We start from the raw sequence: 26,251 nt of genomic DNA on the forward strand, positions 1-26,251 counted from the left end.
GCCCAGGCTCCCCAGGGAAGGGTCCCAGCTCCAGGGCTCTCTGAGCTCCAGCAGTGTTTGGACAGCACTGCCAGGCCCAGGCTGGCATTGTTGGGGTGTCCTGTGCAGGGCCAGCAGTTGGACTGGAGGATCCTGATGGGTCCCTCCCAGCTCAGCCAATTCTGTGGTTCTGGGATCCCATGAGCCTGGGGATGGGGCTGCCAATGGTTGCCATGGCAACGGGCTGTGGCTGCAGGCCTGAGCTGGTGTCCATGGCAACCATCCCTGGCATGGGGTCTCCATGGAGCTGCCAAGGGACTGAGCATAGCAACAGGGGGGCTGGTGATGGTTACCATGGAAACTGACCATAGCAGCAGGGAGCTGGTGATGGTTGCCATGGAAACTGCCCATAGCAACAGGGAGCTGGTGATGGTTGCCACGGAAACTGCCCATAGCAACAGGGGGCTTCTGATGGTTTCCTGCTAAGGATCAGGTTTTTCACAGGCCCTCAGAGGGGTTCCATGGGGACTTTCCAGCAGTCTCCAGGCTGTTCCAGAGCTGGAATGTCACAGGCACAGACAGGGGCCCCATGGAGACCTCCCACGGCTTTCTGGGAATGGTAAAGAGCCCTGTGGTCAGAGGCAGTCTCAGCCATTCCATGGTGACATCCCAGGGGACCTTGGGCTGCAAAGGCACCGATCTGTCACAGGCACTCACAGGGGCTCCATGGGGACATCCCAGGAGTCCCCAGGCTGCCAAAGGGCCAGGATGTCCCAGACACTCACAGGGGTTCCTGTCATGGGCACATGGGGAGCTTCAGGCAAAAGCTTTATTTCTTTATTGGAGAAACTCCTGCCACGACGTGAGGTGGAAAAATTACATTCAATAGCCACCATGGTTCCTCAAACTTGTGCAGGGCCCCTAGACTTCTAAAATTCCTTCTAAGAGAGGAGACTGGGAGTGGCTGGATCCAGACCCAGCCCCAGAAAATTCTCAAAGGTGTAAAAGATTGGACATTGGAATTGGACTTTAATGCTATTTGTCCCACAGGATTAATCATAGAATAGCAGATAAATTTATATAAATACAGTTCTGATTTTTTTTCTGATCATGATTAGACAGAATGGTTTATTTACACCACAGATTAAATGAAAAAAATGAGTTATTGCTGTAGTCTTAGGTGGTCAGGACAAAATCTTCCCCGAGAGTGTCTTGTGGAAATGGGTAGGAACCACGAGAGCACCAGCACACAGACACACAGATACACACACACACACACACACACACACACACACACATACAGAGAGAGAAAGAAAGAGAAACGCTGTAAGTGTCCAGAGGCCAAAGACAAAGGATTTTCCAGGGCATAAATGGAGGGAAAGAGGGTGCAATGGAGGGCACCAGGTATCCAATGGTCTGAGGGCTCAGGGGTGGTACACTGGGAAGGGACCAGTAGGGAATGCCAGGGTAGATGGACAGGGTTACACACCAATGGGAAGGGAGAACTCGTCAGAACATGAACATGTAAGTGTAAAAGGGGTAGAGAAGGCCAATGGAGAGGACAGAACTGGGACAAATTAACATAATGCTGCAGAGCACCATGGGGAAGCCTTTTTTCTCACCTTGAGCTGTGAGGAGTGCCCGGAGCCTCTGGTGTGTCTTTCCAGGGCATTGCTACTGCCTTTTCCCTGGTAGGCTCACAGGTTTGCACAGTTGTGCAGTGTCACAATGATCTCCTTGGTTCTGCAGGCCCTGCTGTGGCTGCTGTGTAACAATGTGCCTGTGATACCATGAGGCTCCATAGTGTCACCATGGTCCCTTTGGTTGCACAAGGCCCTGCTGGGACATGATGGACCCTTGGTTGCATGAGGTGCCTGGGCTCCCACAGCCCCTCACAGACCCCTATGGCCTCTCAGAGTTCCCCATGGCCCCTCATGGCCTCTCAAGGCCCTTAATGGTGCTTCATGACTGATGGCCCCTCAGAGCCCCTCATGGCCCTTCACAGCCCCAGGCGCAGGGCTCCTCCAAAAGGAGAAGGGGTCGGGCCCTGCTTGTTCTCCTTTCATTTCAGTCCCTTCACAGCCGCGAGTGCAGAAGGGCTGAAATGGAGCCTTTCCCCAGCGTTTCCCTCAGGGTTAACTGCAGGCTGAAGCTCTGTGCTGGCCCCGGCCCCAGCGCCACCATCCCTGCAGCCGCCAGGCCTTTGCTGTCCCCCCGTGTCCGTTCCCTGTCCCCGAGTCCCGCCCGGCTCTGGCAGCAGCAGCAGCCGCAGCGCAGGGGGCGCCGGCCCGGCCCAGCCGGGGCTCCCGGCCAGGAGCAGCAGCAGCGCCGGCCCCTTCCCGCCTGCTCCTGCCTCGGCTCCCAAGGGCTTTTCCCAGCTGAACTCTGGAGCAGAGCAACCAGCACCCACACACAGCCCTGACTGCTCAGGGCCCACCTGTGCTGCCCTGAGCCAGCCCTCAGAGGAAGAAAGGATTGGGTTCCAGCGCTGTTTTCAGCTCTGTTTGACTCACCCTGAGGTGACAGCAGGAGGCTGCTGGCGCCTTTGCCTTGGGAATTGGGGATCATGACTGCTCTTGGCCCTCTTCTGCTTGCCACCTGAATTTTATCCATAAAACTGCAAGTGCCTCTTTCAGTTGGTGCTACCCATGGTGCTTTCATGACAGTGAAGTCAGTATTTTTGTCACAGGCATAAAGATCAGCAGATACTGGAATGTCCACCAGCCCCTGAGCACTAAAGTGAGGGGAATTAAAGCCACACAGGCCACATTTGCAGTGCTCAAACAGAGTCCTGTTGCTGGCACTGCTGAAACAGAATAAACTGACAGAGGCCATCACAGAAATTGCCTCCGCAGTGTGGAATTAAATTGAAAAATCCACCAGGAGAAACAGAAACCAGAATTTCTTGACTCACTTCATTGCTCCTTCCCAGCAGCAGGAAATGCAGATGCCCAGAGGTGTTTTGCACTGCTGCTGCCCCCAGTTTGAGCCCAGGCTCTGCCCAGTCCCAGCGGGAACCTGAGCCCAGCCCAGGGAGCTCAGCGCACGTGGGGCCAGGCCCAGAGCCCCGGGCACGGCCGCCCATTGTGGGGCAGCGGCGCAGACGGAATGTCCTGCGGCCAAACCTCCTGCTCCTGCCACACAGCACCAGCCTTCTTCCCCTCCTCCTCCTCTCCCAGCACGGCACAAATTCCAGCTTGGAGGAGGCTGCACCAGAGAGGGCTTCAGCTCCTGTTCCAGCCTGAATGTCCCTGCAGAGGAACAGGGCATCTTTCAGGCACTTGCACAAGCTCAGGCTTCTCACTTCATTGGGAATCTGGGATGCAGATGGCCTTGCTAAGAAAGCCAAAAGCCAAGGGAATGGATTATAGATTACTGAAAAAAAAGTCACCCATCTTTCAGGCAAGGTTTACCAAGTCATTTCCTGCATTTCTTCTTTTCAGATTCTTTCAGTTGGCTACTCTGGGAAGTCCAGCTTGTACTGGTGCTTATCATGGACTGATTGTGCTCTTGATTTACGCAGCAAGACACCAAATGTGGAATCATCTATATGGAAGTGTTATGAATGATCAGTCGAAAGCCAAATTATAAAACACGCGAAAAGATTTCTTTATCTTTTTCCGCGACTAAAATATGGTCTTCAAAACCACCACAGCCAAAGAGACAGTATCGAGCCCAGGTTCGGTGCTGGGTGAACCTGGATCCCACCTCTATTGCATCGGAGCCTCCACCATTCACGAGAGCTGCTTCTTGTAGGGATGCTTTATATAGTTTATTATGCCTGAGCTAAGAAGTCCCAGTTTCTTTTGTAACTCTGCATATTCATAGTTGGATCTTTCAGTGTGCAGAGCTGGACAATCGCCATTTCCTTGTTGATAGCCAGTGCTGGTCAGATTCAGGGAAGTCAGGTATTCACAGGTATCTTTCTGGCGACTTTGGCTATCTTGATCGATGTTATCAACAGGGCAATGATCGCTTTTAGGGGTCTTCCCATGACTCGGGATAACGGTGATCATTGCGCTGGGTGTGTCTATTCTTGGGCTAAAGTTCCGATCGTTATCCGACCACCTTCAGGAATTTCGGAATTTGAATAGATGCCCGCCTCTCAGGTTGCTTGTGATCAGAGACTTGGTTGGATTTTGCAATCTTTATATGAAATACATGCTTTCATAGCATTGATTATTTCCCAACATATATTACAACACCTCTACAATCTCACAGAAGAAGGCAATCATACAGATCAGTGTATGGTCAAATTGCCCCCTAATTCTCATAAAGTCCATCTACTCTGCATATGCTTACTTTGTATTTTTGTTTCTCAGTCATCACAGAACTGAGAGCTGCAAGAAAAAGAGAAAGAAATATGAACAGTCCTTGGGTAAGGGAAATACTGGACTGTCAGGAGCTAAAAATAGTTGATAGCATCTGTATCAGGCAATTTTTTTTACTCTCTACCAGTGTCCATTTCAGGCATCCTGTTAGCATGACTTAGGATTTTGCAGCTAAATGCAATGGGCTGCAATTTGAGGGGCCTACAAGAAAAAAAACTTACCAGACTTTTTTCCCCTCCGAGTGACAGGTGCAGATTACAAAATGAAAGGGCCTACGGACATTTAAAATTTTCTAATTTTAGAAAAATATAGTATTAGCATCAGATTCCAAGGGCATAGAGATATAGGAGCAGCAAGGAAATGCTCCCAGAAATGTTTTCTAGCCTGAAGAGACAAGCTAGCCACAGGAACAAGAGAGAGCCACTTCCTTTAAAATGTGTGAATTACTGAATGCAAGAGCCATTGGCCCTTTCAGCTTCTGTTTTTAACAAAAGTAAGCTATTAACTTGTGTTTATGAAGACTTTAGTTGAACTTCAATGTTTTTGGGACAGCTTCTGAACAAATACAAAGAAACTACATTACATATTAGTAAATGCAGCATTTAGAATAACAACTAAATAGTCCTATCTCATAGTTAAATGTTCAGTTCTTCATGTGATCAAGTCCATGAAATGCAGTACCTAATCCAGTTAAATCCCACCTACACCTCAGATTTGCTTGTGTAACTGATATTTTCCACTCCACTCCCTATCTCTCCTCTCAGCACAGTCCTCAAGCCCTCAGCCAGGCACAAGCCAACTTCTCACCTCACATGCTGTTAGCAATTACCAAGCACCTGTTGGTAATTACCTGAGCACCTGCCCCACCCACAGCAGCTGTAGGTCCCTGGCTGCTGGGAGAACAGGTCTGAAGTGCAGACCCCAACACCACCACTCCCCCACCAAATAAAGAAATTAAAACTTTTCTAAATAATTTGAGACTAGTAAAAGATCAGGACATGGAGGGACTTGTTTATCCCCTTTAGGCCAATCAAGAAAAAGTTTATAGCCTTCTCTGGAAAGGGAAGACTGGGGGTTTTTTCTTGAAGCAGAAGCATGTTTTATCAGCCCAGTTTCCTTCCTCATTTGTTCCTGCTCCCCAGGAGGCCATTCACTAGGCATATATATGTAAATATCTATGTCTGAAAGCACATCTACAGGAGTGCATGACTTACACTGGTGCAATTTAAAGCATAGCTTTTATTGTGCAAAAATGCAAAAATCTGTTCTAGAAGAGGCACATCTTGTGGAGCTGTAAGGACCCTGCCAGCACATCTGCTACCAAAGCAACAACTCCTGCTCTGCAGTGGCTTAAGTGGGCTGAGATGGAAATGTTTCTTCATCAATGCATAAACCACAACAAAATAGTGGTGACAAGCCTTTTTTCCAAGTCTGACTGAAGGTTTGGGAAGCAGGTCTGCCGGCAGAGGGCACACAGAAGCATGACACATCTGCCTACTGTGCACCTACAATTTCTACACCATCATATCACTATTCAGGTCACTGAGCAAGCTGACACTGTATGACAGGTTATCTGTCCTGCATAGAAAGTCACAGAGAGAAGAAGAGAGGAAGAAAACAGAGAAGATGACAATGCAAAAGAAGTTGAAGAAATGTGGCAAGGATTGAGCATTAAGGGACAGAAATAAGAAGAGACCATACCCTTGAACTGTAAAGTGCTGTCAGGAAACTGCAAGTACTTGCATATTTGAGTTCACCACCTGGACTTGCATGCTTCTCTACATTTTCATTATTTCAAAAATTTTCCTTCCTGGACAAGCTGCCAGGTCTCCAGTACCAGTCCTAGCTCCCTTCCAGCAGTGTGCATCTGAGCAGGGAGTTGAAAATAGATCAGGGCTTACCTTTTACGCTGTAAGCATTCAAGACAGCTAAAGAACTTTGAGGAAAAAGGCCATACTGAGTGCCCAGGACAAAGAGATCTTAAGAAATTGGAAGAAGGAAGTATTGATTGAAGGTCACAGTTATGTTGAGGTTTAGCCTTTCAAAGGTTTGTTGCTTTTCTACTGAAAATTGCAGGTGAGAAAGCCTAGGCAGAAAAGGGAAGGAGAAGCTATGTAAACAAACCCATAGCTGTACACAAGGACAGAAGCAGATTTCTTCTTCACCAGGCTGAAGAGAGTGGTTTTATTATTTGAAAAACAAAAGCCAAAGTACCCCAAGTCAAATATATATTGTCCCACTACATTTAGACATTACAACAATAAAAATGCTCTATAAAACTACTGCAGTAAATTAGTCAGTTAGGAACAATAAACAGGGCACATGTTAATAGTATCCATATCTATCTTTGGAAAGATGAGCAATTACAATCTGCATCCCAGCTCATGCTCAGTATTTACTACAATCTCAAATAACAATAAAGTCAAACACAACAGATGACTGATGTTCCTACCTTCTGCTTTCCAAAGAGAGTTTTGAAAGATAGTTTATTACAAAATCAGTCTCAAGTATGTTCAAGGCCTTGGGAGCTCTCTAAGCTTAATTAACAACAGAAATAAAAACTATATCTTTATAACAAAGTTGTAAAGATCACAACTTTAACATCACACATATAGAATCCATTTTAATATTTCTGTAAAGCCAGTATTCTAATATTATAATTTTTATATAAGAATCTATTTGTAATATTGCCGAAAGAAGGCACACTTTTCTAAATACCTTCTTGCTTTGGTAACTGCTAAAGGTAATGTAGATTAAGCTGTACTACTGCTTACTCATCTTTCTGTTGCACAGAAATCTTGGAAACTTTAATGCGTACATCTGTAATTCTGACATTTTCTGAAATTAAAGTGATAGGAGAAATGGGCTAAATTCAGGTACCTAAAGTTACGTATCAACATTTGCAGACATAAATCAAATACACAAGGAAAGCTTTTCTATGGGAAGAATGCCTGCACCATAGGAGAGAGTGTATAAAATCACACTCTGCATCAAGAGAACATAATTCGTACTTTTTCACAGCCTTCTCCCTTTGCATGCCCCTCTGCCAAGGGCAAGGGGCCTCAAGGACTGAAGGAAACACAGGGAGTCAAATGGAGACATTTGCACCTGTCTCAGTGGGGGCTCCTGGGGAAGCAGTTCCCTTGGCAATCCAGCCCCTCTCTGCCAGGGGCACTTCCCCAGGTGTGTACATTTCATGGGCAACACCAACCCACCCTTAAGTGCGTGGTGCGGAGGTTCAGGGACATCACAACATAACCAATATGATCCAGTGAAGCTAAATTTATTATTCCTAAAAAGACTCTATTTATAATAAATCTTTACTGTCCACGTGTCTCTAGCTAATACACGATTGGTTAATCCTAGCTGTTCACACGTCTAAAATAGATTGCTGATTGGATCATCTAATTTTTCACACGTCTGGCTGGGGTTGTCTGGCCCACCGATGGCTCACTTTCCTAAACTTGCTGACAAACTTGCTGAGTCCTGATGACTCTTCTTCTTGTATCTTTTTCAAGGATATACTGAGCCCATTTCTGAATATGTCCATAATTCATTCTTTGTGAATGTGTTCATTGTCCATTATTACAAGCAGGCTGGATTGTGCATTGGCTGAATATGGCCACTCTCTTGCAAAAACTCCTCCATTCTGTCTCTGAGCCAACATTCGAGACAGTTAAACAAAATCCTCCCTCTCACACTGTAAAGAATGTGGAATTAGAGTTGGAATGTGACCCTGAAATAGAAGCAGCTCAGAAAATAAAGTAGAAAAAAGTTATTCCAGAAGCTATTGTAGAAGGGACTTTTCCCTCAAATGATGTAGAAAGCTTTCCTGTAGTAACTAATGCTGCAAGTAGAGTTTGAAAACCTTTTGATTGGAAGATTTTAGAAAAGTTGAGAGCTGTAATTTCACAATTTGGTTGAAAATCTCAACTTGCACAGTCACTTCTGCAGTATATTTTTCCATCTAACACATTAATTCCAGCTGATGTGCATACCATGATATGACTTATAATGCCACCCTATCAGCAGGTGATGTTTCATAAAAGCTGGGAGGAAAAGTGTGCTCAAGAAGCAGCAAGACCTAGAGTGCAGGGTGATCCTCTGTATGGTTTAACAACACAACAGTTACTTGGCAAAGGGCCCTGGGCTACTGCCACTGCCCAGGCTAAGAGCATTGATCAAGTCTTGCAGATGAGCCAACAACTAGCATATAATGCTATTCTTGCACTTCCAGAAGGGTTACACACTATGTCTTTTACACAAATTCACCAAAGAAGAATGAAGACTTTGATAAATTTGTAGACAAATTGCATGAAGCTATCTATAAGCATTCTGATTTAAATTCAGACACAAAGATACAATTGTATGGACTTTGGGATCATTACTCCATTCCAAATAGCTTTCCCTTCAGTCACAAGAGCCTTCCATCTCTTCCAAAAATTGCCTGCTGAAACTCTTCTGCTCCCTTCCAAATCAGTTCACTACTCTACCATAACCCTTGAAGCATGGACAAACAACTCTTCAACTAATTATAGTAGAAAAGAAGGGTATTTATCTCAGCCCTGGACACATGTGAACTAGTTTCCAAAGACACGTGCAAGGAGTTGCAGACTCCTGCTCTCTATTTCTACAGAAAAGGTTTTACATTGGGTTTCTAAGGACCCATAATACATAATTCTTATCTGCCTGCTTCACATTTTTTTCAGCTGAATATCTATTACAGCTGTGCAATTGTATTCCCTTAACTGGATCGGTGGGATTTTGAAATGAGGGAGTGGTTGTATGGGAGGAAGAAAGCAGTCTTCCTCATGGTGAACTCTTCTCCCATGGCCAGTTGGCAAGACCTTTTGACCTGCTGCTCATGGTCCAAGCCTCTCCTAACAGTTCAATTATTCTTAAGGCAAGGTATTTCTATGATCTCTGCTTCTTCACAATTGCTTCCTCTATCCCTGTCACTCCTAGCTTTACGTTCCTAATATATTTGGTACTCTTTAACTAAGGGGCATGATTGCTGCTAGCTGTATTACTAACTTAGCTTCTTACCTCATTTTAAAATCTTAACTAAAACATGCAGTCTCCTACTATCCCAATTCTATTCCCAGGTGGCCCCTTGACTCATCTGTGCTTTTCAATTATCCTAATTCCATTTTCAGCTAACTCCTAGACTCACCTCAGGCACATCCCCGACTGCCTCTCTCCCAGCAGCTCAGAGCTGCATTGCACAGCGCTTGCTGTGCACCACAGAGCACAAAGCAGGCTGGCCTGGTGGGCCTGAATATTTTTGCCAAACACTCTGCACCTCAAACCTTTGCTCTGGCTCAGTGCAGAACTGCAGGATTGCAGGCGCTTCCTCCCAGAGCTGCGTGAGGCGCTGGCTCCTGCAGATGGGCCCTGCCAAGCTGTCCCTGCCTCACGCTGGCCTCGCTTCCCCTGGCACAAGTGCCGGGCCTGAAGGAGCTGCCCTGTGCTCCAGCCTGCCGAGCAGCCCGGCTCCCTGCCCCGGTGCCCAGAGTGCTGCACACACTGCAGGCCTTTGCCAGGAGGTGCAGGGCAGCCGGCAGAAGAGGAGGAATCCTGAGCCAGCCCAGCGGCCCGCGGCTGCCCTTGGCCTTTCCCTGCTCCTGGGCACACTCCAGACGGCCATGGCCTCCAGGCTGGGCTGTGCCCAGCACGGCTGCGCTTCCCCTCGGCAGCAGCCAGCTGCCACCTGGGCTCTGAGGGCGGAGGATTCGCCCGCTCCCAGCAAGAGGCACCCAGGGCCCGGCTGCTGCCTCTTGCAGCTCCAAGGGCCTCCTTCCAGCCTGCCTCTGCCGGGGCTCAGGCTGCTCCGGCCTCTGCCAGGGCTCTGCTGGGGCTCCAGCCTGGGCAAGGCCGGGCCCGCTCTCACCTCAGAGGCGCTGACAGGTCTGCACCACAGGAGACCTTCCCAAGCACCCTCTCTGACCTTTCTGCTTTCTCACTTGAGCAAGGCTCTCCTCCAGGCAAAGACATTGCACCTAGGGATAAAAATCCAAGTGGTAGGAACCCCAATGCTCTCCAGTCACAGCTGAAGGCCTGCATCTGCGCAAGATGTTTGGGCTGCCTCATTCTTCCTTTGGTTTTGCCTTCAAATGCCATTGCCCTTTCTGCCTCAACTAGAAGTGTCACAGATGTACCAAAACGGGCCAGTGTGCTGGCCAAAGGCAGTGTGCTCTGGAGATGATGAATGAAGAGTCTTCCCAACTTTCAAAGCACATTGAGAAAAACAACAATCCCTTCTTTTTAAATTTGAACAGTTTAGTAGCAATAAAATGGTTATTAAGATAGTAATAGAAGTTAGAATAATAAGAATTTGGACAATCAGAGTCAGAACAGTAAAGGACAATAAAAACAAACGCATATGGACAGTCCTGGTGCCTCCTGCGCAATTATGCCCCGAAAGCACACAGGCTAGCAAAGGATTAGCCCTTAAAAGCAATAGCCTGTTGCATATTCATATATCTCACACATGATGCATAAATTCTTTTCAAAAAAGGGTGTTCTCTGCCTATTGTCAAGTTCTCCCCGTTAATCCTGTTGGCTCCTCAAAGCTGGGAAGGAGGTGGAAGAAAGTTGGTCTTTTCCAATAAGGATGCAAGAATTCTTCTCTTGTGGCTTTAGGTGTCCTGTTGCTGTCATCTCTGGGCAAAGAATTTCTTGATTACCCCATCCCTTTCTTGAGCTAGTTAAAAAAGTATCTTACATCACATAGCTCCTGTTTTACACAATGTTATAACCTAAAACTATATTTACCACTGAAATAATTACCAATATAGCTGGATGGGATGTACATGAGCTTGTCTGGCAAACCCCTCTCTTTGCCTCTTGGGTTTGTGAATGCTTTTGACAGCCACAGCATCCTGGGGCAACGCGTTCCACGATTTCATTAAGCACTTCTTGAAAAGCACCTCCCATTGTTCAACTGAGCTGCCAGCCTGGTCATTTCAGAGGGTGCTGCCTCGGTGGAGAGAAAAATCAGTCTTCTGCCTTTCAGGGAGCTGAAGGAGGAGGGACTCTTCACCATCCAACACCTGGCTGGGTCCCATTCAGAGGTCCTGCTTTGTAGACTTGGTGAGGTTTGCTTGGCAGTTACCAGCGAGGTGAGAACATTGTTCTGAATTGTCCCCCATACTTCATACACAGTGTGTAGAGTAGGTATGTGCTTGTTCATCTCCATGTGTGCTCAGGGTCTGCCTTCATTTCTGGTTTTAGACCTGATATTTCCAATGTCTGTCAGCTGTCTGTAGGATCTGTGGGCACATGCAGCTGTATTTGCTGGCAGGTCGGGTATCTGACACTCATCTTTGAGTGTGGTGCCTTCATAATGCAATGTGCAAATGCAGAAACTGAGATACCAATGATGTTATTTGTCAGAGTCCCAGTCTCTGCCCAAGCTATAATTCAACACTGCAAATTATTCTGTAGACCTGAGCCTGTGTTTTCTGTTTCCTGGCATAGTGCTTCAGCTGCTGGTGTTGCTTTTTTGAACAGGAGCACCTGACTCTTTTATCTTTATGACTTTTGCCTTCATGATTTGGAAGCAGCTCTTTATTTATTTTCTAGTAAAAGGGCCTAAAAACAAAGATGTGGACATTTAAGAAGGGTTAAGTAGAACACTTAATGAAATTTTTATTTACGCCTGCAGTGAGCAGGTCTGAAGCCAGAAATTGGTGCCAGAGTAAGTGCCTTTCTGTGCTTGTGCTCTCCTGCTCTTCCTGTCCTTGTATGCTCCTCTGGACACAGTGGGATGTGTTGTCATTTCCTGGGACTTCTGTTGAAGGCAACTGGTTTTCTTTTCAAGGTGATTCTTATGTTTCCCCTCATGGCTTCCCCAGGTGACCAACCTCGGTTCCAAGGTGTCCTGCTCTGCCATTGTCACTCTGGGAGAGCTCTCTGTGACCTTGAAGAAGGACATGGACTCTGAGGTGGATGAGGTCGCTCGGGTCCTTCTCCAGATGGTGTCCAACTCCCCAGAATTTGTTCAGAAAGCAGCCAGTCAGAGCCTGGGGATCATGGTGGAGAATGTGACTCCTGCAGGAGCAGTGACTGCTCTCATGGACATGGGAGTCAAGTAGGTTCTTCTTCTTTTAGTGATGTTCTTCACCTTTGTGTGTGTGGGAGGGAGAAGGGATGAGAGAGAGAATGGGAATGCTGGGAGGGAAGGGTCCTGTATCCTGCATCTTCTCTGAACTCAGTGACTTGATTCTCCAACCAACCTCACTTCTGTCCTCTTGTCACCTATTTCTGCCCTCCTGCAGCCCATTACTTCTCAGAATCACAGAAGTGCAGAATATGGGGAGTTGGAAGGGGCCCATCAGGACCATCGAGTCCAGCTCCTGGCCTTGCCCAGAACAGCCCAAGGGTCACACCAAGTGCCTGAGATTGCTGTCCAAATGCTCCTTCAGCCCTGTCAGGCTTGGTGCTGTGACCACTGCCCTGGGAAGCCTGTTCCAGTGCCCAACCACCCTCTGGGTGAAAAACCCTTTTTCCTGATATCCAAACTAAAGCTCCTCTCACTCAGCTTCCTGCTGCTCCCTGGAGTTCTCCCAGTCTCTCAGATTTTCCTGGATGTGGTGACTGATGGGGAAGGGAAAGTGCCTGCAAAGGCCAAGGATAGAGCCTTGTGTTTTGTGGGCAGAGGGACAATTGCAATTGCAGCTGTGAGCAGTGTTTGGTATTTCACAGTGCTAACCACAGAGGCCCTGGGAAAACCACGTCTCCTCATGATGCCACTAACTTGAGAAATGAAGAGGGCCCTTGCCCCCATGGAGCACATGGGGGACAATCTGCTGGGTGTGGCACAGCCTGCACAGCAGGTGCAGCTCCTGCCAAAGGAGTCTTGTATGACTGTCATGGCCTTAGAGCTCTACTTTCTATCCAAACTGATGTTTCATCTTAGCCTTGAGATGATGAATCACTTTACAGGCACCTTCACAGGCTGACTGCCATGGGACAGTTGAAGCAAATGCTGCCTTAAATGTTGGTGCTGGGCCTGATAGTTCCCAAGAGACACTCTCTAGAACAGGACAGCCTGGCTAAACTGCCTGCCACCCTTTCCTCAGCTTTGCAATAGGGTAAAACATTCAGATGGATCCATTGCCAAGCCCCACAGAAGAAACAGGCTGCATTGCTGGATATTCTGCAATTTCATAGCCCACAACGTGTTTTCCCTGCATTTGTTGTTTTCCAAAGTTCTGCAGATTTGGGGATACATGGGTGAAAAGAGCCTCAATCCTGCTGCAGGTCTCTGTGGTGTGCATCTGCCCCTGGTCTCTCCATTGCCCTTCCTACTCATGGCATGGGGGGCCTGAAGCAGCTCCAGGTTGAGGACAAGGTGAAGGCAATCATGGCTCAGCCTCACGCAGAGGTGAGGGGGGAGCTGGGCCAATCTCTGCTGGCAGGAAGGGTCTTGTGGCAGCCCAGAGAGGCTGTGCACATTGCCAGGGAACAGCTGTGCCCTGCACGTGCCCCTGCAATGAGCTGTGCTGCTGCCAGTGCCCCTGGAGCTGTGGGGCTGCTGAGCTGTGGGGCAGGCAGAGGAGCAGGAGGGTGCATGTGCAGCTGAGCCATTCCTGGGGAGCACAGGGCTCTGGGCTCCCTGCTGTCCCAGGGCAGCCCCGAGGCCAGGCTGGGCCTGTGCCAGCTCTGGGCAAGTGGCTCAGGGTTTGCCCCGGCCTGCCTCAGTGTCTGCCAGCAGGAGCATGTTTCCCTGTGCAGCTGTTTACACATCTCCAGGAAATGTGTCCCATGAAATATGGAGCTTCAGATGCTTTAGGTTTGCATGGTGGCCTCTGTTAAACTTTGTGTCTCCATTTTGCAGATCTGACTGGTTACTGTCTTACCGAGAAGTTTCCTTGGGACACTTCTCTCACCCACAAAGTCCTCGCCTCCCATCCAGAAGAGCTCTCTTTCCTCCAAGCTCAAGAAGAAGTTGCCGCCTGTATGGAGAGTGTTTGAAGAATAGGATTGATGCGTTAGGCTTGATAGTTACAGATGTACATATGTTCTGATCTTTAGATGTAGTTTTGAACTAATGTGTTTTGATTCTGTCTGTAAGTTTTGATGACATGTTTTTAATTCTATATATTTCATTTTGATGATGAAAAAAAGTAAATAAATAAACAAAATTGAAAAAACCAAGAGGAGAATGTGAGACCAGGACCTGCCAGCCTAGAGATTATGGGAGTGCAGCTCACTCGGTGTGCCAGTGTCTCACCACATCCTTTCCTCAATGGGCCTCTCCTCTTCCTCTTTGGCCATCTTTTCTTTGTGTCATTTGTGCTGCTGTTTTCAACTTGTCATTGTAACAGGGCCACACATTGACCTGTCTGGGGGACAATGGATCCAAAAGATCCTGTCTAGTCAAAGGTTTTCTACCATGGTGTGTTCCGTGCTCACCAAAGGCTCGAGCAAAGAAACCAAGAGAAGTGTGCCCAAATCCCAAAGCTTTGCTCCTTTGCAATCTCCCACAGATCTGGCTCACAGGTGCCTTCAATCACAATTCCATAGGTAAGAAGAAAGAAGAGGTCATGTATTTCACTGGTAAATGATGCACTGTTTTCGCAAAATCACCCGTATATATATTTACCCGGGACAGCAGTGCAGCTGTGTTGTTTGCCCCTTGGTTGCAGAAGGATGAGTGCACTGGGATGCCAATAACAAGTGACAAGGGTTCCTCAGATCTGCACTGCAGCCTGGCTGCCATTCAGCCCAGAGCTAGGGGATCATTTGTTCCCATGGACCAGTGCTTGCCAGTGGAATGAATTCCTGCACAGCTGGAAGAAGCAATTCTGGATTCAGCTCCAGCTATTGGTGGGTGGCATGATCATTGACAATGCTGCCCTTCCAGAAATTATTCTGCAGTTTCCTTTCATAGTCATTGGAAGCTTTGAAACGTCACATTTCAATTTGCTTTGCCTTAGGGAAAAAGACTTCTGGGCCCGGTGCAAACTGTAACCTTTTGGCAGCAAAGTCCTCGTGGTTGCCAGCTTCTGATGTTACACAATATCACCCGGCTGCCCGTGCTTGCTTGGCTCTGGATCTAGTCCCGGCCTAGTAAAGCCCAGGCAGGGTGGCACAGTGCAGGGAAAACTGGTCCAGGAGCTTCTGGGGTTGCCATCAGCAGCAGAGTGAATGTGCCCTGTGGGGATTCCTCTGGAGACAAAATTAGGGACCTACCCCATGCCACAATATTCTCTTAGATCTTTCTAAAATATCCTAGAAAAGGCTGTGAAACTTCACATCTCCTTGCACACCCACTGTTTGGAGAGGGGCATTTTTGTCCCTCCTCAAAGTCATTGCTCTTTCACATGAGAAACATGAACATCCACCAACAGGAATGATGCATGGTCCTGCTGCTGCTGCTGCAGAGGACTGGGCAGTGCAGACCTGGGTGTTACCAATATGAGCACTTAGTTAGCATTTCATGCTCCTTCAAGCTGCCCAGATCCCAGGGCTTTTTGTTTCAAAGCAGCCACTGCACCATCTCTAGGGAAGAACAGGAACTGGGAAACAGCGACTGCCAGCCCTGCAAGGGTGTAGGGGAAAACCTGAGGTGTCTGCATCAAAAGATGAATGGGAAGAGTGTAATTGCCAAAGCAAAAGCTTCATTAGGATAGCAGGAGCAGTTCTTTACTGCATGCTTGCATGAAGATCATTTGGGATCTCCTTTTTGTATCTCATGCAGAAAAGGAGCTCTTAATAATACCACACTACTTAAACCAGATTGGGATGCAGCTCTGTAGTGGTTCACAATGAAGCAGACTGCCTGCTGTGTCACTGCCAGCCCTGCGGAGCCTGCGAGGGACCAGAGTGTATCCCATGCCTGTTTTACCTCCAAGCAGAGCTTGGTTTTCCTTATTAGTGTGGAGTAAATACAAGAGTAATAAAATGGACAAATTAACTGGCCACTTTGGAGGATATGCTCATGCTTTCACACATCAGTCCTGTACCTCATGCTCCCAAGGCTTGTTACTCAGCATTAAATATTTTAACAAAAAAACCTCAGCTCTCATGTTACTACTGAATAAAACTGCACAAGATCATCAAGAATTCTGCTGTCAGGAACAAGACAAGAGCCTTCCGACACTCACTTGCAGCTGTCCTGGATTGCTGCAGCCCTTTGTGAAAAGCTGCAGCTGACAGAGTGTTTGGAGTTGGTTTGGGCCTTTATGAAAGATCTGTGGAGCAGTGTGCAGGGCTCTCCTGGCAGGAAACTGTTTGTCCCAGCCCAGGGACACAGTGCCGGCAGGAGCGGAGCGGCCCCGCTCCCAGCCCGAGAGTCTGTGAGCTGAGCCATGCCGGGGAGAAAAGGCAGCGAGGGGCTCCAGCCCAGCTGCTTCACTGCCCTGCCCGCTCCATGGAGCTCTGCCATGGGAGAAAGCCGACGCCGGATGAGTCCCCGAGCTTCCATCAGCTGCTGGAACTGCTCCGTGACAGCTCCTGTTCTTCCGAGAGAGACCCCGGCGCCTTCTTGGAATGCATGTCATGGGGGGATTCTGTTTGTTAATAAACTGTTGGGGGTTTTCCACTTTCATCTATCAGTAATAATTTCCTATTGCTGGAAAGGGGTTGTTGGAACACTTCAGAGGAAATGATTTATTGCACAATATCCTGTTTGAAGTTGTCTGAGACTGTGTGAGACAGATGGCTTCACACAGGAGCATCCCCAAGGCTGCTGAGGGGAAGGCACAGAGGAAGACAAACCCAGTATTTCTGAGGGAACTCCTTGACACCAAACCAACCTGAGCTGTCAAACAGCAGACCTGATGTTTCGAGACATGGGCCACAGGGGAAACCTTGCAGTGTGTTTGATCCAGGCTGGGTTATGCTCGAGGCAAATGTGTTTCAGTGTGTTGGATAATACTCTTTTCTTGACCTAGAGATGGGGACACTGAGAGGTGTTTTAAAAACTTTTATTCAATTTTCAGTCTTATGAGAAGGGTGAGACAATACAGATGTTATAATTCACGCCATCACAATCAGAAGCCAACTATTTCCTAATTATAATACATTATAATTAGTTTTTTTGGTCTATCAGCCTTTTGCCATGCCACGTTGTGAATGCCTTAAAGCCAATTATTAAAACTGCCCCTCGTGGGTCTCACTACAATGCATCTTTCATAGCTCTGTTTTTCCAAAATCTTATTTGCAAGGCCATCTTTTGGAACTTTTTTTCACGTCCATTTCTCTCTCAACAATATCTGTCCTATTCCATGGCATTTTTAAGTTAGCATTTCTTGTCTCAAGGTTTATATACAGATTCATACTCTGTGGGCATTCTACTAGGCCCTAAAAGATTTCTAGATATCCATTTCCCACATCAGTGCACTTGGCTCCTTCTCTCCTCATTGTGGCTGGCAAGCACAGGAGCCCAGAGCTCCTGCAGAACCCATCCCAGCACTCAGTGGGAGCAAACTTGTGTCCAGTCCTCACCTGGAGCTGTGGTGCCCAGCATTCCACCTCATTGCAATGAGGAACTGTTCCTGCTCTTTCAGAAGGAGCTAAGGAGGTTTGGCCTTCAGATCAATTGTCTGCAGGCTCCTGCAGTGCCTCCTGGTGCTCCCTTGCCAGCGGCACCCCAGGCCAGGGGGACACATCTGGGCTCCTGTGTCTGGCTCTGGGGCTCCCTGTTCTGGGCAGTGAGGAGGAGCTGCAGAGGCTCTGCAGGACTGACAGGAGGGGCTTTGGGGCTGGCAGGAGAAGCTGAGGGACCTGGGCTGCTGGAGCTTCTGAAGAGGAGGCCCAGGGCTCCTCCTGCAACTGCTCCAAGGGTGGTTTCAGAGAATCCCAGAATCAGCAAGGGTGGAACAGGCCATGGAGATCATCAAGTCCAACCTGTGCCCTGACACCACCTTGTCTCCCCTGAGCCTCCTCTCCTCCAGGATAAACAACCTCAGCAGCTCCCTCAGCCACTCCTCAAAGCCCTTGTGCTCCAGACCCCTCTCCAGCCTTGTTGCCCTTCTCTGGACACGCTCCAGCCCTTCCATGTCCTTCCTAAATTGGGGGCACCAGAACTACAAACAGCACTTGAGGCGCTGCCCAAGCAGTGCTGAGTGCAGGGGAAGAATCCCTGCCCTGATCCTGCTGGCCACACCATTCCTGATGCAGGCCAGGAGCCATTGGCCTCCTTGGCCACCTGGGCACACTGCTGGCTCATGCCCAGCCTGCTGTCCATCAGTCCCTGCAGGTCCCTTTCTGCCTGGCTGCTCTCCAGCCCCTCTGGCACCTTGTTGAGGGAGGTGGGCAGGGAGGGAACAGGTCCAGATCCAGTCCTTCCTGAAATGTGGTGTTTGCTGGCACTGCCAGTTCCCAGATTTTGATATTTCCCTATTCTGGCACAGCCCAAGTGTAGCAACTTGCTGGCAAAGAAAGTCAAAACCAAGCAAAGACCTGGTACCTACAGCAACCCGATCTCATGTTTGGTGACACTGCCAGTACCCAGATCGGGAATGTTTCAGATGCCTGCACAGCCTAATTCCAGCAGTTTGCTGGCACAGGAAATTAGAATCTGGCAATTTCTCAGTGCCAGCAAAACCTGGCTGAAAAAAATGCAGCAATTTTCTGGAAAGAAAGCCAGAACCCAGAAGCTTCCCGGCCCTGCCACCAGCACCGCCCAGGTCTGGTGTTTGCTGGGCAAGTGCCCAGATCTGGAAATTTCCCAGTGCTGGCACAGCCCAAGTCCAGCAATTTGCTGGCACAGAAAGCCAAAATCTGGCAATTTCCTGATGCCAATACAGGTGCCCAGACCTGGTGTTTGCTGCCACTGCCAGTGCCCAGATCTGGAAATTTCCCTATTCTGACACAGCCCAAGTGCAGCAATTTGCTGGCACAGAAATCCAAAACCTGTGGCAGCTTCCTGCTACTAGGTCTGGCACTGCCCCCACATCTTGTGTTTCATGTAACCAGAACCCAGATTTGGAAATTTCTCAGTGCCAGCAGAGCCCACATCTGGCAGATTTCTGTCGTTGGAAATGACACCACCCAGATCTGGTGTTGGCTGGCAGTGCCAGCGCCCAGATCTGAAAACTTCCTGGTGCTGGCACAGCCCAAGTCTGGGGATTTGCTGGCACAGAAAGCCAAAATTTGGAAATCTGCAGGTTCTGGCACCAGCATCATCCAGCTCATGTGTTTGCTGGGACCGCCAGTGCCCAGATTTGGAAATTTCCCGATGCCTTCACAGCCCAGGTCTAGCAATTTGGTTTTAGCTAGCTTAGGAAGCGAAGTTCCTTGGACTGTGGCTTTCCTTTTTCTTGGAACTGTTTAAACCTGTTCTGGACTGAAAGCCCAGACAAACACCGGCAGCTCACACCTGTGGTCCACCAAGCTCTGGGATGCTGCATTCCAGCGCCAGAGGGACTTAGAAGAGACCGAGTGAGCAAACTACAACCCACAAAAAGGACTTCCTGAATTTGCCATCTCTTCACCACTGTCAGAGGTTTGATTTAATATTATTCATTTTTCATGTTTGTGAATACTTTACTCGTTAAAAAAACTGGGTTTTTTTTCACTTTTCTCAAGGGAAGTCTTTTCCTGAACTAGTAGGGGGAGGGGCCATTTGAACTTGCTTTCTAGACGGACCCCTTCTGGAGATTTCCTCCCAAAATTTGCCCTAAGCCAGCACAAACAGTCACAATGAAAATTTCACCAGTGGCATAATTTCCCGGAGGCAAATCTTGTGACAGAAGCTTGACCTTGTTCTCCATGAGAGATTCTTGGGAAGAGCAGACAGGAGAAGATTCCTGGAAAACTGAAACAGCTTTCCAGAAGTGAAATGAAAATAAAAGAAACAATCCAAGATCTTTTCCTCTATTTATTTCTATGTTCCCCTTTTCTATGTTGCATCCCAGTAATTCCAGATGCACAGCACCTCTAAGATCGGTGACTTAGTGATTTTTAGGCACTAAAATACCATGAGCCACACAGAATTTTCCTTCCCCTGTTTTTACAGGAAAGCAACACTGGAGATGTAAGTGCAGTGCAGTGCTGGGCTCAGGTAGGAATCCTACCCCAAGGAAAGGTGGCCCGACAGTATTTGACGCTCAGCAAGGACAATGCACAGCACCAAGCAAGGGCATCGCTTTGCCAGAGTGCAGGAGTCAGGGCTCTGCATCCGGGCTCAGCATTGCAAAGTTCCCGTGTTTGGACAGACAGAGGGGCTGTCCCCGGGGCGCGCGGGGCTCGAACGTGGGGCTCGTGGGGCGAGCGGGGAACGGACACGGGGACGAACGGCCCCGGTGCCTCAGTTGCAGCGGCGGCAGCGGCGGCAGCAGCAGCGGCGGCAGCAGCAGCGGCGGCAGAAAAGAGATATTTTGAATACTCTCTTTCTTTCTCTTCTCTCCTTTCTTTCTCTTTCTCTCCCTTTCCCACTGTCGGGCACCCTTCTCCCGCGGTCCCTTGCCCGGCGTCCCTCTCCTCTCCCCGCCTCCCTCTCCCCTGCCGGGCCGGGCCATGCCCCCGGCCCGCCCCCGGCCCCGGGCGGGGCTGCCCCGTGCCCGGCCCCGGCCGTCCCGCCGCGGTCTCGCCTCCGCCCGGCTCTGGCCGTGCTGGCGGTGGCGCTGCTGGGCGGGCATCAGTGCCTGGGGCGGGGGCGGCATCGCCGCCCTTCGGCTCCGCCTGGCCCGAGCCTGGCTCCCGACCCGACGCAGGCTCCAGTCCCGTCTCCGGCCCCGGCCCCGGTCCCGTCTCCGGCCCCGGCCCCGGCCCCGGCCCCGGCCCCGGCCCCGGCCCCGGCCCCGGCCCCGGCCTCGGCCCCGGTCCCGGCCCCGGCTCCTCCCGGGGCCCGTGGAGGACACAGGCGGCGCGGCCGCTCCCGCCGCCTCCGCTGCGGCTTCCCCGGCCCGAGCTCCGCCGCTCGGCAGCGCGGCCGCCGGCCCCGAGCCTCCCGTGCCGCGTTCCCGGGAGCGAACGCCTGGGCATGGCCGGCCCAGGGCGGGTGAGGGGCACTCGGGGGTCGTTGCTGGCCCCGGGCCAAGCGCTGACAGCCGCGTCCCGCCCGCAGGGACGGCGCAGGAGGCCCTGCTGGAGCGGTACCGGCTGGGATCGCTGCTGGGGCGCGGCGGCTTCGGCAGAGTCTTCGCGGCCACGAGGATCTCGGACGGCGCCCCGGTGAGCGGCGGGGCCGGCGGCGGGCGCAGGAGGAGGGGATGAAGGAGGAGGAGGGCGGAGGGCGGAGGATGGGGCTCGCAGTGCGGGCGGCGAGCTCACCCCGCTGCTGCCCTTGGCTTGCAGGTGGCCATCAAAAGGGTGCCACGGAACCGCGTCCGGCACTGGGGCGAGCTGGTGAGTGAGCGGGGCCAGCAGCCGGGGCTGCCGGCCGGGGATGAGCCGGGGCCCGGCACGGTGGGAGCCGCCAGGATGCCCCGAGGGAGAGCGGGCGTGGGGCCAGCGCAGGGCTCAGAGCATCCCGGGCTGGCTGAGGGCTTCCCCAGGCCTGGCACGGCATCGGCCCCACTGACGGCATCGTGCTCCTCCCGCAGCCCGACGGCACCAGCGCACCCCTGGAGGTCGTGCTGCTGGCCAAGGTGTCCACTGGCTTCCCCGGTGTGGTCCAGCTGCTGGAGTGGCTCGAGCTCCCCAGCTGCATCGTGATGGTGCTGGAGCGGCCAGAGCAGTGTCAGGACCTGCAGCGTTTCATTCGGGCACGGCGGTTCCTGCCCGAGGAGGAGGCGCGGGAGCTGTTCCGCCAGGTGCTGGAGGCCGTGTGGCACTGCACCAGCTGCGGGGTCCTGCACCGGGACATCAAACCAGAGAACATCCTGGTTGACCTGGACACCGGGCAGGCCAAACTCATCGACTTTGGCTGTGGCGCCTACCTGCAGGACACAGTCTACACTCACTTTGCAGGTGAGCCTACCCAGGGCTGTGCTCCTGCTGCTGACATCTCATGGCCCAACATCTCCCAGTCCAAGCTGGCTGTGGCAGCGGGGATTCTCCCTTTTGCTGCCAGTCAGGGCACTGAGTCTTCAGCTGAGTTGCTTTAGAGCGGGGCTGGGTGGGCAGCGATCTTCCAGCCCTGCTGGCAGCTTTTGCCAGCCACTCTGCCCAGGACTGGGGCTGTGCTGGGGCAGCCAGCCCGACCAAAACCCCCGTGGGTGGGGTAGCAGAGAGGGAGGGTGGAACCTGTGCCCCAGCCACTTTGTTGTGCAGATGAGAGGAAGGGCTTGGGATGCTCCACTCACCCTGTTTCCCTTGGCTTCATAATATTTTTGGGGAAATGCAGGCAGGGAGGATATGGGCATGTTTTTTCCCCAGCATGGATTTTTCCTTTGCATGTCATGGTCGGGCCTAGCCAGGGCTGCCCTCTTCCAGCACCAGAGGCTTCTTTTCCAACTCTAACTTCGTGCACAAGTCCCAGGTGCTGGCGAGAGGGCAGTGGTCACCCTGTGTGCCCCTGATGCAGCCCCTGCAGGCGCAGGGATGCTGGGGCCAGGCTCTGGGAGCAGCAGCATCCCCCTGATGAACTCCATCTGTATTCCATAGGAACACTGTCCTACAGCCCCCCGGAATGGAACGACTTTGGCTGGTACCATGGCGAGGCAGCAACGGTCTGGTCCCTGGGCATCCTGCTGCACCAGATGGTCTGCGGGGAGCACCCATTCAAGAGGGGCCGGAACCTCAGCTGGGGCCAGCTCCCACTGCCACAACGGCTCTCTCAAGGTGGATCCTCTTCTCTGGGCACGGGGGGAATCCCAGTGCTGGGAGACAGCAGCGGGGTCGTGGGCATCCCGCTCTGGCAGCTGCTGAGGGGGTGGCACATGTCCTGCTCTCCTCCAAAACAGGGAATTGATGGGAAAGTTTAGGCCCAGCTCTGAGCACATCCAGCACGGCCTGGGCATGGGAATAGTGGGCTAAATCAGACAGGAGCCTTCTCTGGCTGACCGTCACTTTCTGCTTTCTCTCCCCAGAGTGCAAAGACCTGATCAGGTGGTGTTTATCTGTGAACTCCTTGGACAGACCCGCACTGGAAGACCTGTTCTGTGATCCTTGGATGCAGGATATTCCTCTGCCATAGAAGAAGGGAGAGAGCCACAGGCACACTTTGATCCAGAGCCCTGGTAAGTTCCTGCTCCACATATGCCTTGGCAATGAGAAGCAAAGGAACCCAGCCCTTTTTGTGCTGCCAGTGTCACTGCACCGGGCTCATGGGATGGGAACACACAGCCCTTGTGCTGGAGCTGAGCTGCTCTGCCCAGCACTGGTGGCTGCCATCCCAGCTGATTTTGCTTGTCCTGGTTCCCTGACAGCTGGGGCCCTGGGCAGAGCCCTGAGAGCCTGGTCTGCACCCAGGGAAGGAGAAGGAGCCCCTGGAGAAGCTGTACCGGGTGGGGATGCTGCTGCTGCTGCTGCTGCTGCTGCTGCTGGAGACAGCGAGGGTGACATCAGGGATGACAAGCTCTTCCTCAGCCTGGCCAGGGGAGGCTGAAGGTGATGCACTTTGATTCTGGCACCTTCTTCAAAGCCAAACTCCACAGGGAATTTGCAGATGAGTCCCCACCCAGGGAAATTCTGCCAGATTTGGGCATTGCCCAGCCTGGCTGGGAGCCAAAGGCTCCCCCTTTTCTGGGGCAGATGCAACTCATTCTTCAGTGGCTGCTCAGCTGCTTTTGGCAGGGCTGGGAGGATGGGCTGGGGTGGGTACGAAATGGGAGTGGGCTCCTGGCTCTGCCAACAGCCCCCAGCACCCACCGTGCCCCGGGCTGGGGCTGGGGCTGGGGCAGCCAGCCCAACACAAACAAAGCACCATGGTGGGAGCAGAGGTGGGACTTCAGAACCTGTGCACAGCTGCTTTGCTGTGCAGGCAAGGAAGGGCTGGGCTGCTCCACTGCCCTTGTTTGCTTTGGGATCACCGTGATTTTGGGGGACAGTGCAGGGGGAAGAGAGAAAGCGTGGGTTTCTCACAGCCATGGCTGGGTTTTTCCCTACCATGTAGGGGTTGGGCCTTCCTCAAGGCCCTGACAGAGATAAGAGTTTATAGCATTTTTCTTGTTTTCCCTTTTTGTCTCTAATCTCTTTTCAATAATGTGTTGTTTGTTTTTCCAGAGGAAGCATTCGAGGTGGTCCAGTGTGGATAGGGAAGTGCTTGGGAGCAGCTGTGGCGTGGATGGGCCGTGCCCTTGGAGAAGGCTGAGGCCATGGTTTGGGAGCAGCTTTTCTTGCAGCCGTGGCTGGCGTGAGGTGGGTCCCTGTGTGCTTGGCAGGGTGGGATCAGAGCTTTTGGGAGCTGGCAGCAAGCACAGGAGCATCCTGCTCTGGGCAGCTGCTGAGGGCTGGATGGGCCGTGGCTGGCTGCAGGCTGGGCACATGTGCTGCCCTCCTGCTCTGTGCCAAAGGCAGCAGGGATGGGCAGCTCTGGGCACAGCTCTGGGCACAGCTGGCATGGCCTGGGCACCACAGGCCTTGGCACAAGGGCACAGGAGCCCTCAGCTGACGGGCGGTTTCTGCTTTCTCTCCTTGCAGCCGGGCTCTGCGGGTGCTGAGGCTGCTCTGGGCTCTGCCAGGGCTCTGCTGGGCTCAGCCCTGGGCCCAGCTGGGCTGGCTCTGCCCTCACATTGCTCTCACAGCTCTGCATCAGACGAGCCCAATTCGAGCACAGCGCCTGAGCTTTCTGCTTTGGCAGGTGAGTGAGACTCTGCTGCAAGCCCAGAGATTGCAGCTGGGGACACACATCCAACTGGCAAGGACCCAAACTCTCCACAGTCCCAGCTGAGTGCCTGGATCTGTACAGGGTGTTTTGTCTGTCCCATTCTTCCTTCTTGACTGGCTGGAATTGTGCAATTGCACTTTGTTCCTCCTCTAGCAGTGCCACGAGTGGGCCAAAGCTGGCGAGTGGGCCGTGCTCCTGAGGCAGTGCAGTCTGGAGCTGGTGGATGGAGAATTACCCTTCTGCAGTGCCAAGCCAGAGCAAAAAGCCGTAAGTGGGACTTTGTGACTCTAAGAAACTCTTGGCAGTTTCAAAGGGAATGTGCAGCTCATTAGCAGGGTGAGAAGGAAGGTCATCTTCTAAAGGATTTGGGCTTTGACAGAGTTTCCATTCCCAGTCCTGCTTGGAGCTGGAAGGGCACAAAGCAATTTCCTCTTGCTTCGAGCACAATTTCAAATACCAGTGTTGGGAGCAAAGCCCAAAATCTTTTAAGAGGTTGCTGAGGTCAGTAAGATGGATCCATGCCATCAGCACATTTACAATGTAAAGAACTGAGTTCTCTTTTGAAAAAGATCATTTACCTCTTAATGGAAAGAATGTATATTTTCATTTATGTTTTGGTTTTTTCACTAACATTGTGTTATGTTTTTTCACTAACACTTGGATTTTATTCTTATCTTTTACAATTTACCTATTTTCTTCCTTTTTCCTTTTTTTCCCCTCTAAATAGAAAACATGTCCTACAGAAGGAATGTTCTTTGCTCCTGGTTCCCGTGTGGAGCAGCTCCCTTCCTGCTGGCTGAGCTGCTCAGGCAGAGCCCGGCAGCTCCTGGCCCTGCAGGGCTGAGGCTTTTCCCCGTTGCTGGGCACAGACTGATGGAGCAGCACTGCTGAACACGGGCACACAGAGGGACCAGCAGCAGCTGCCTTTGGCCACCTGAGGCTCCAAGGCCCAAACTCTGAGCAGCCAGGGCTGGAAGAGACTGGCAGGATCGGATCCCTGACTCTGGGCCAGGGCTGCACAAATGACCCCACAGCAGCAGCAGCAGCAGCAGCAGCAGATGGAGCTGACTTTGAGCACAGCCCCTGCCCCTCTTCCCTCCCGTGTGCAGCGGTGTCACAGCAGCCTGAGGCACCTGGGAGCCCCCAGTGCCAGCAGGGACTGGAGATGGCAGCCCTGGGCTCCTGGAGGCTGTGCAAGGAACGGAGCTGGGCACTCCCTGTCCATGGGGAGGTTCCAGATGGAAAAGGCTGCTGTGCCCAGGCAGCTGCAAGGGCA

At 51.3% G+C, this 26,251-nt stretch overlaps 2 protein-coding genes across 2 annotated transcripts in view; one reads left to right on the forward strand and one right to left on the reverse strand.

The window, feature by feature from the left end:
• LOC131096399 (zinc finger protein 345-like) overlaps positions 1-26,251 on the reverse strand; it is a 356,657-nt gene that overhangs the window by 35,783 nt on the left and 294,623 nt on the right. The window lies entirely within an intron of this gene.
• Positions 20,772-23,343, forward strand: LOC131096492 (serine/threonine-protein kinase pim-1-like; the record flags this gene model as incomplete). Its single annotated transcript, XM_058044833.1, has 6 exons — positions 20,772-20,955; positions 21,058-21,437; positions 21,561-21,611; positions 21,809-22,175; positions 22,812-22,988; positions 23,237-23,343. Coding segments are annotated over 6 exons (1,266 nt in total), but the record flags the coding sequence as incomplete, so codon positions are not given.

Source organism: Melospiza georgiana, unplaced genomic scaffold, assembly GCF_028018845.1.
Source record: "Melospiza georgiana isolate bMelGeo1 unplaced genomic scaffold, bMelGeo1.pri scaffold_29, whole genome shotgun sequence".
NCBI classification, from domain to species: domain Eukaryota; kingdom Metazoa; phylum Chordata; class Aves; order Passeriformes; family Passerellidae; genus Melospiza; species Melospiza georgiana.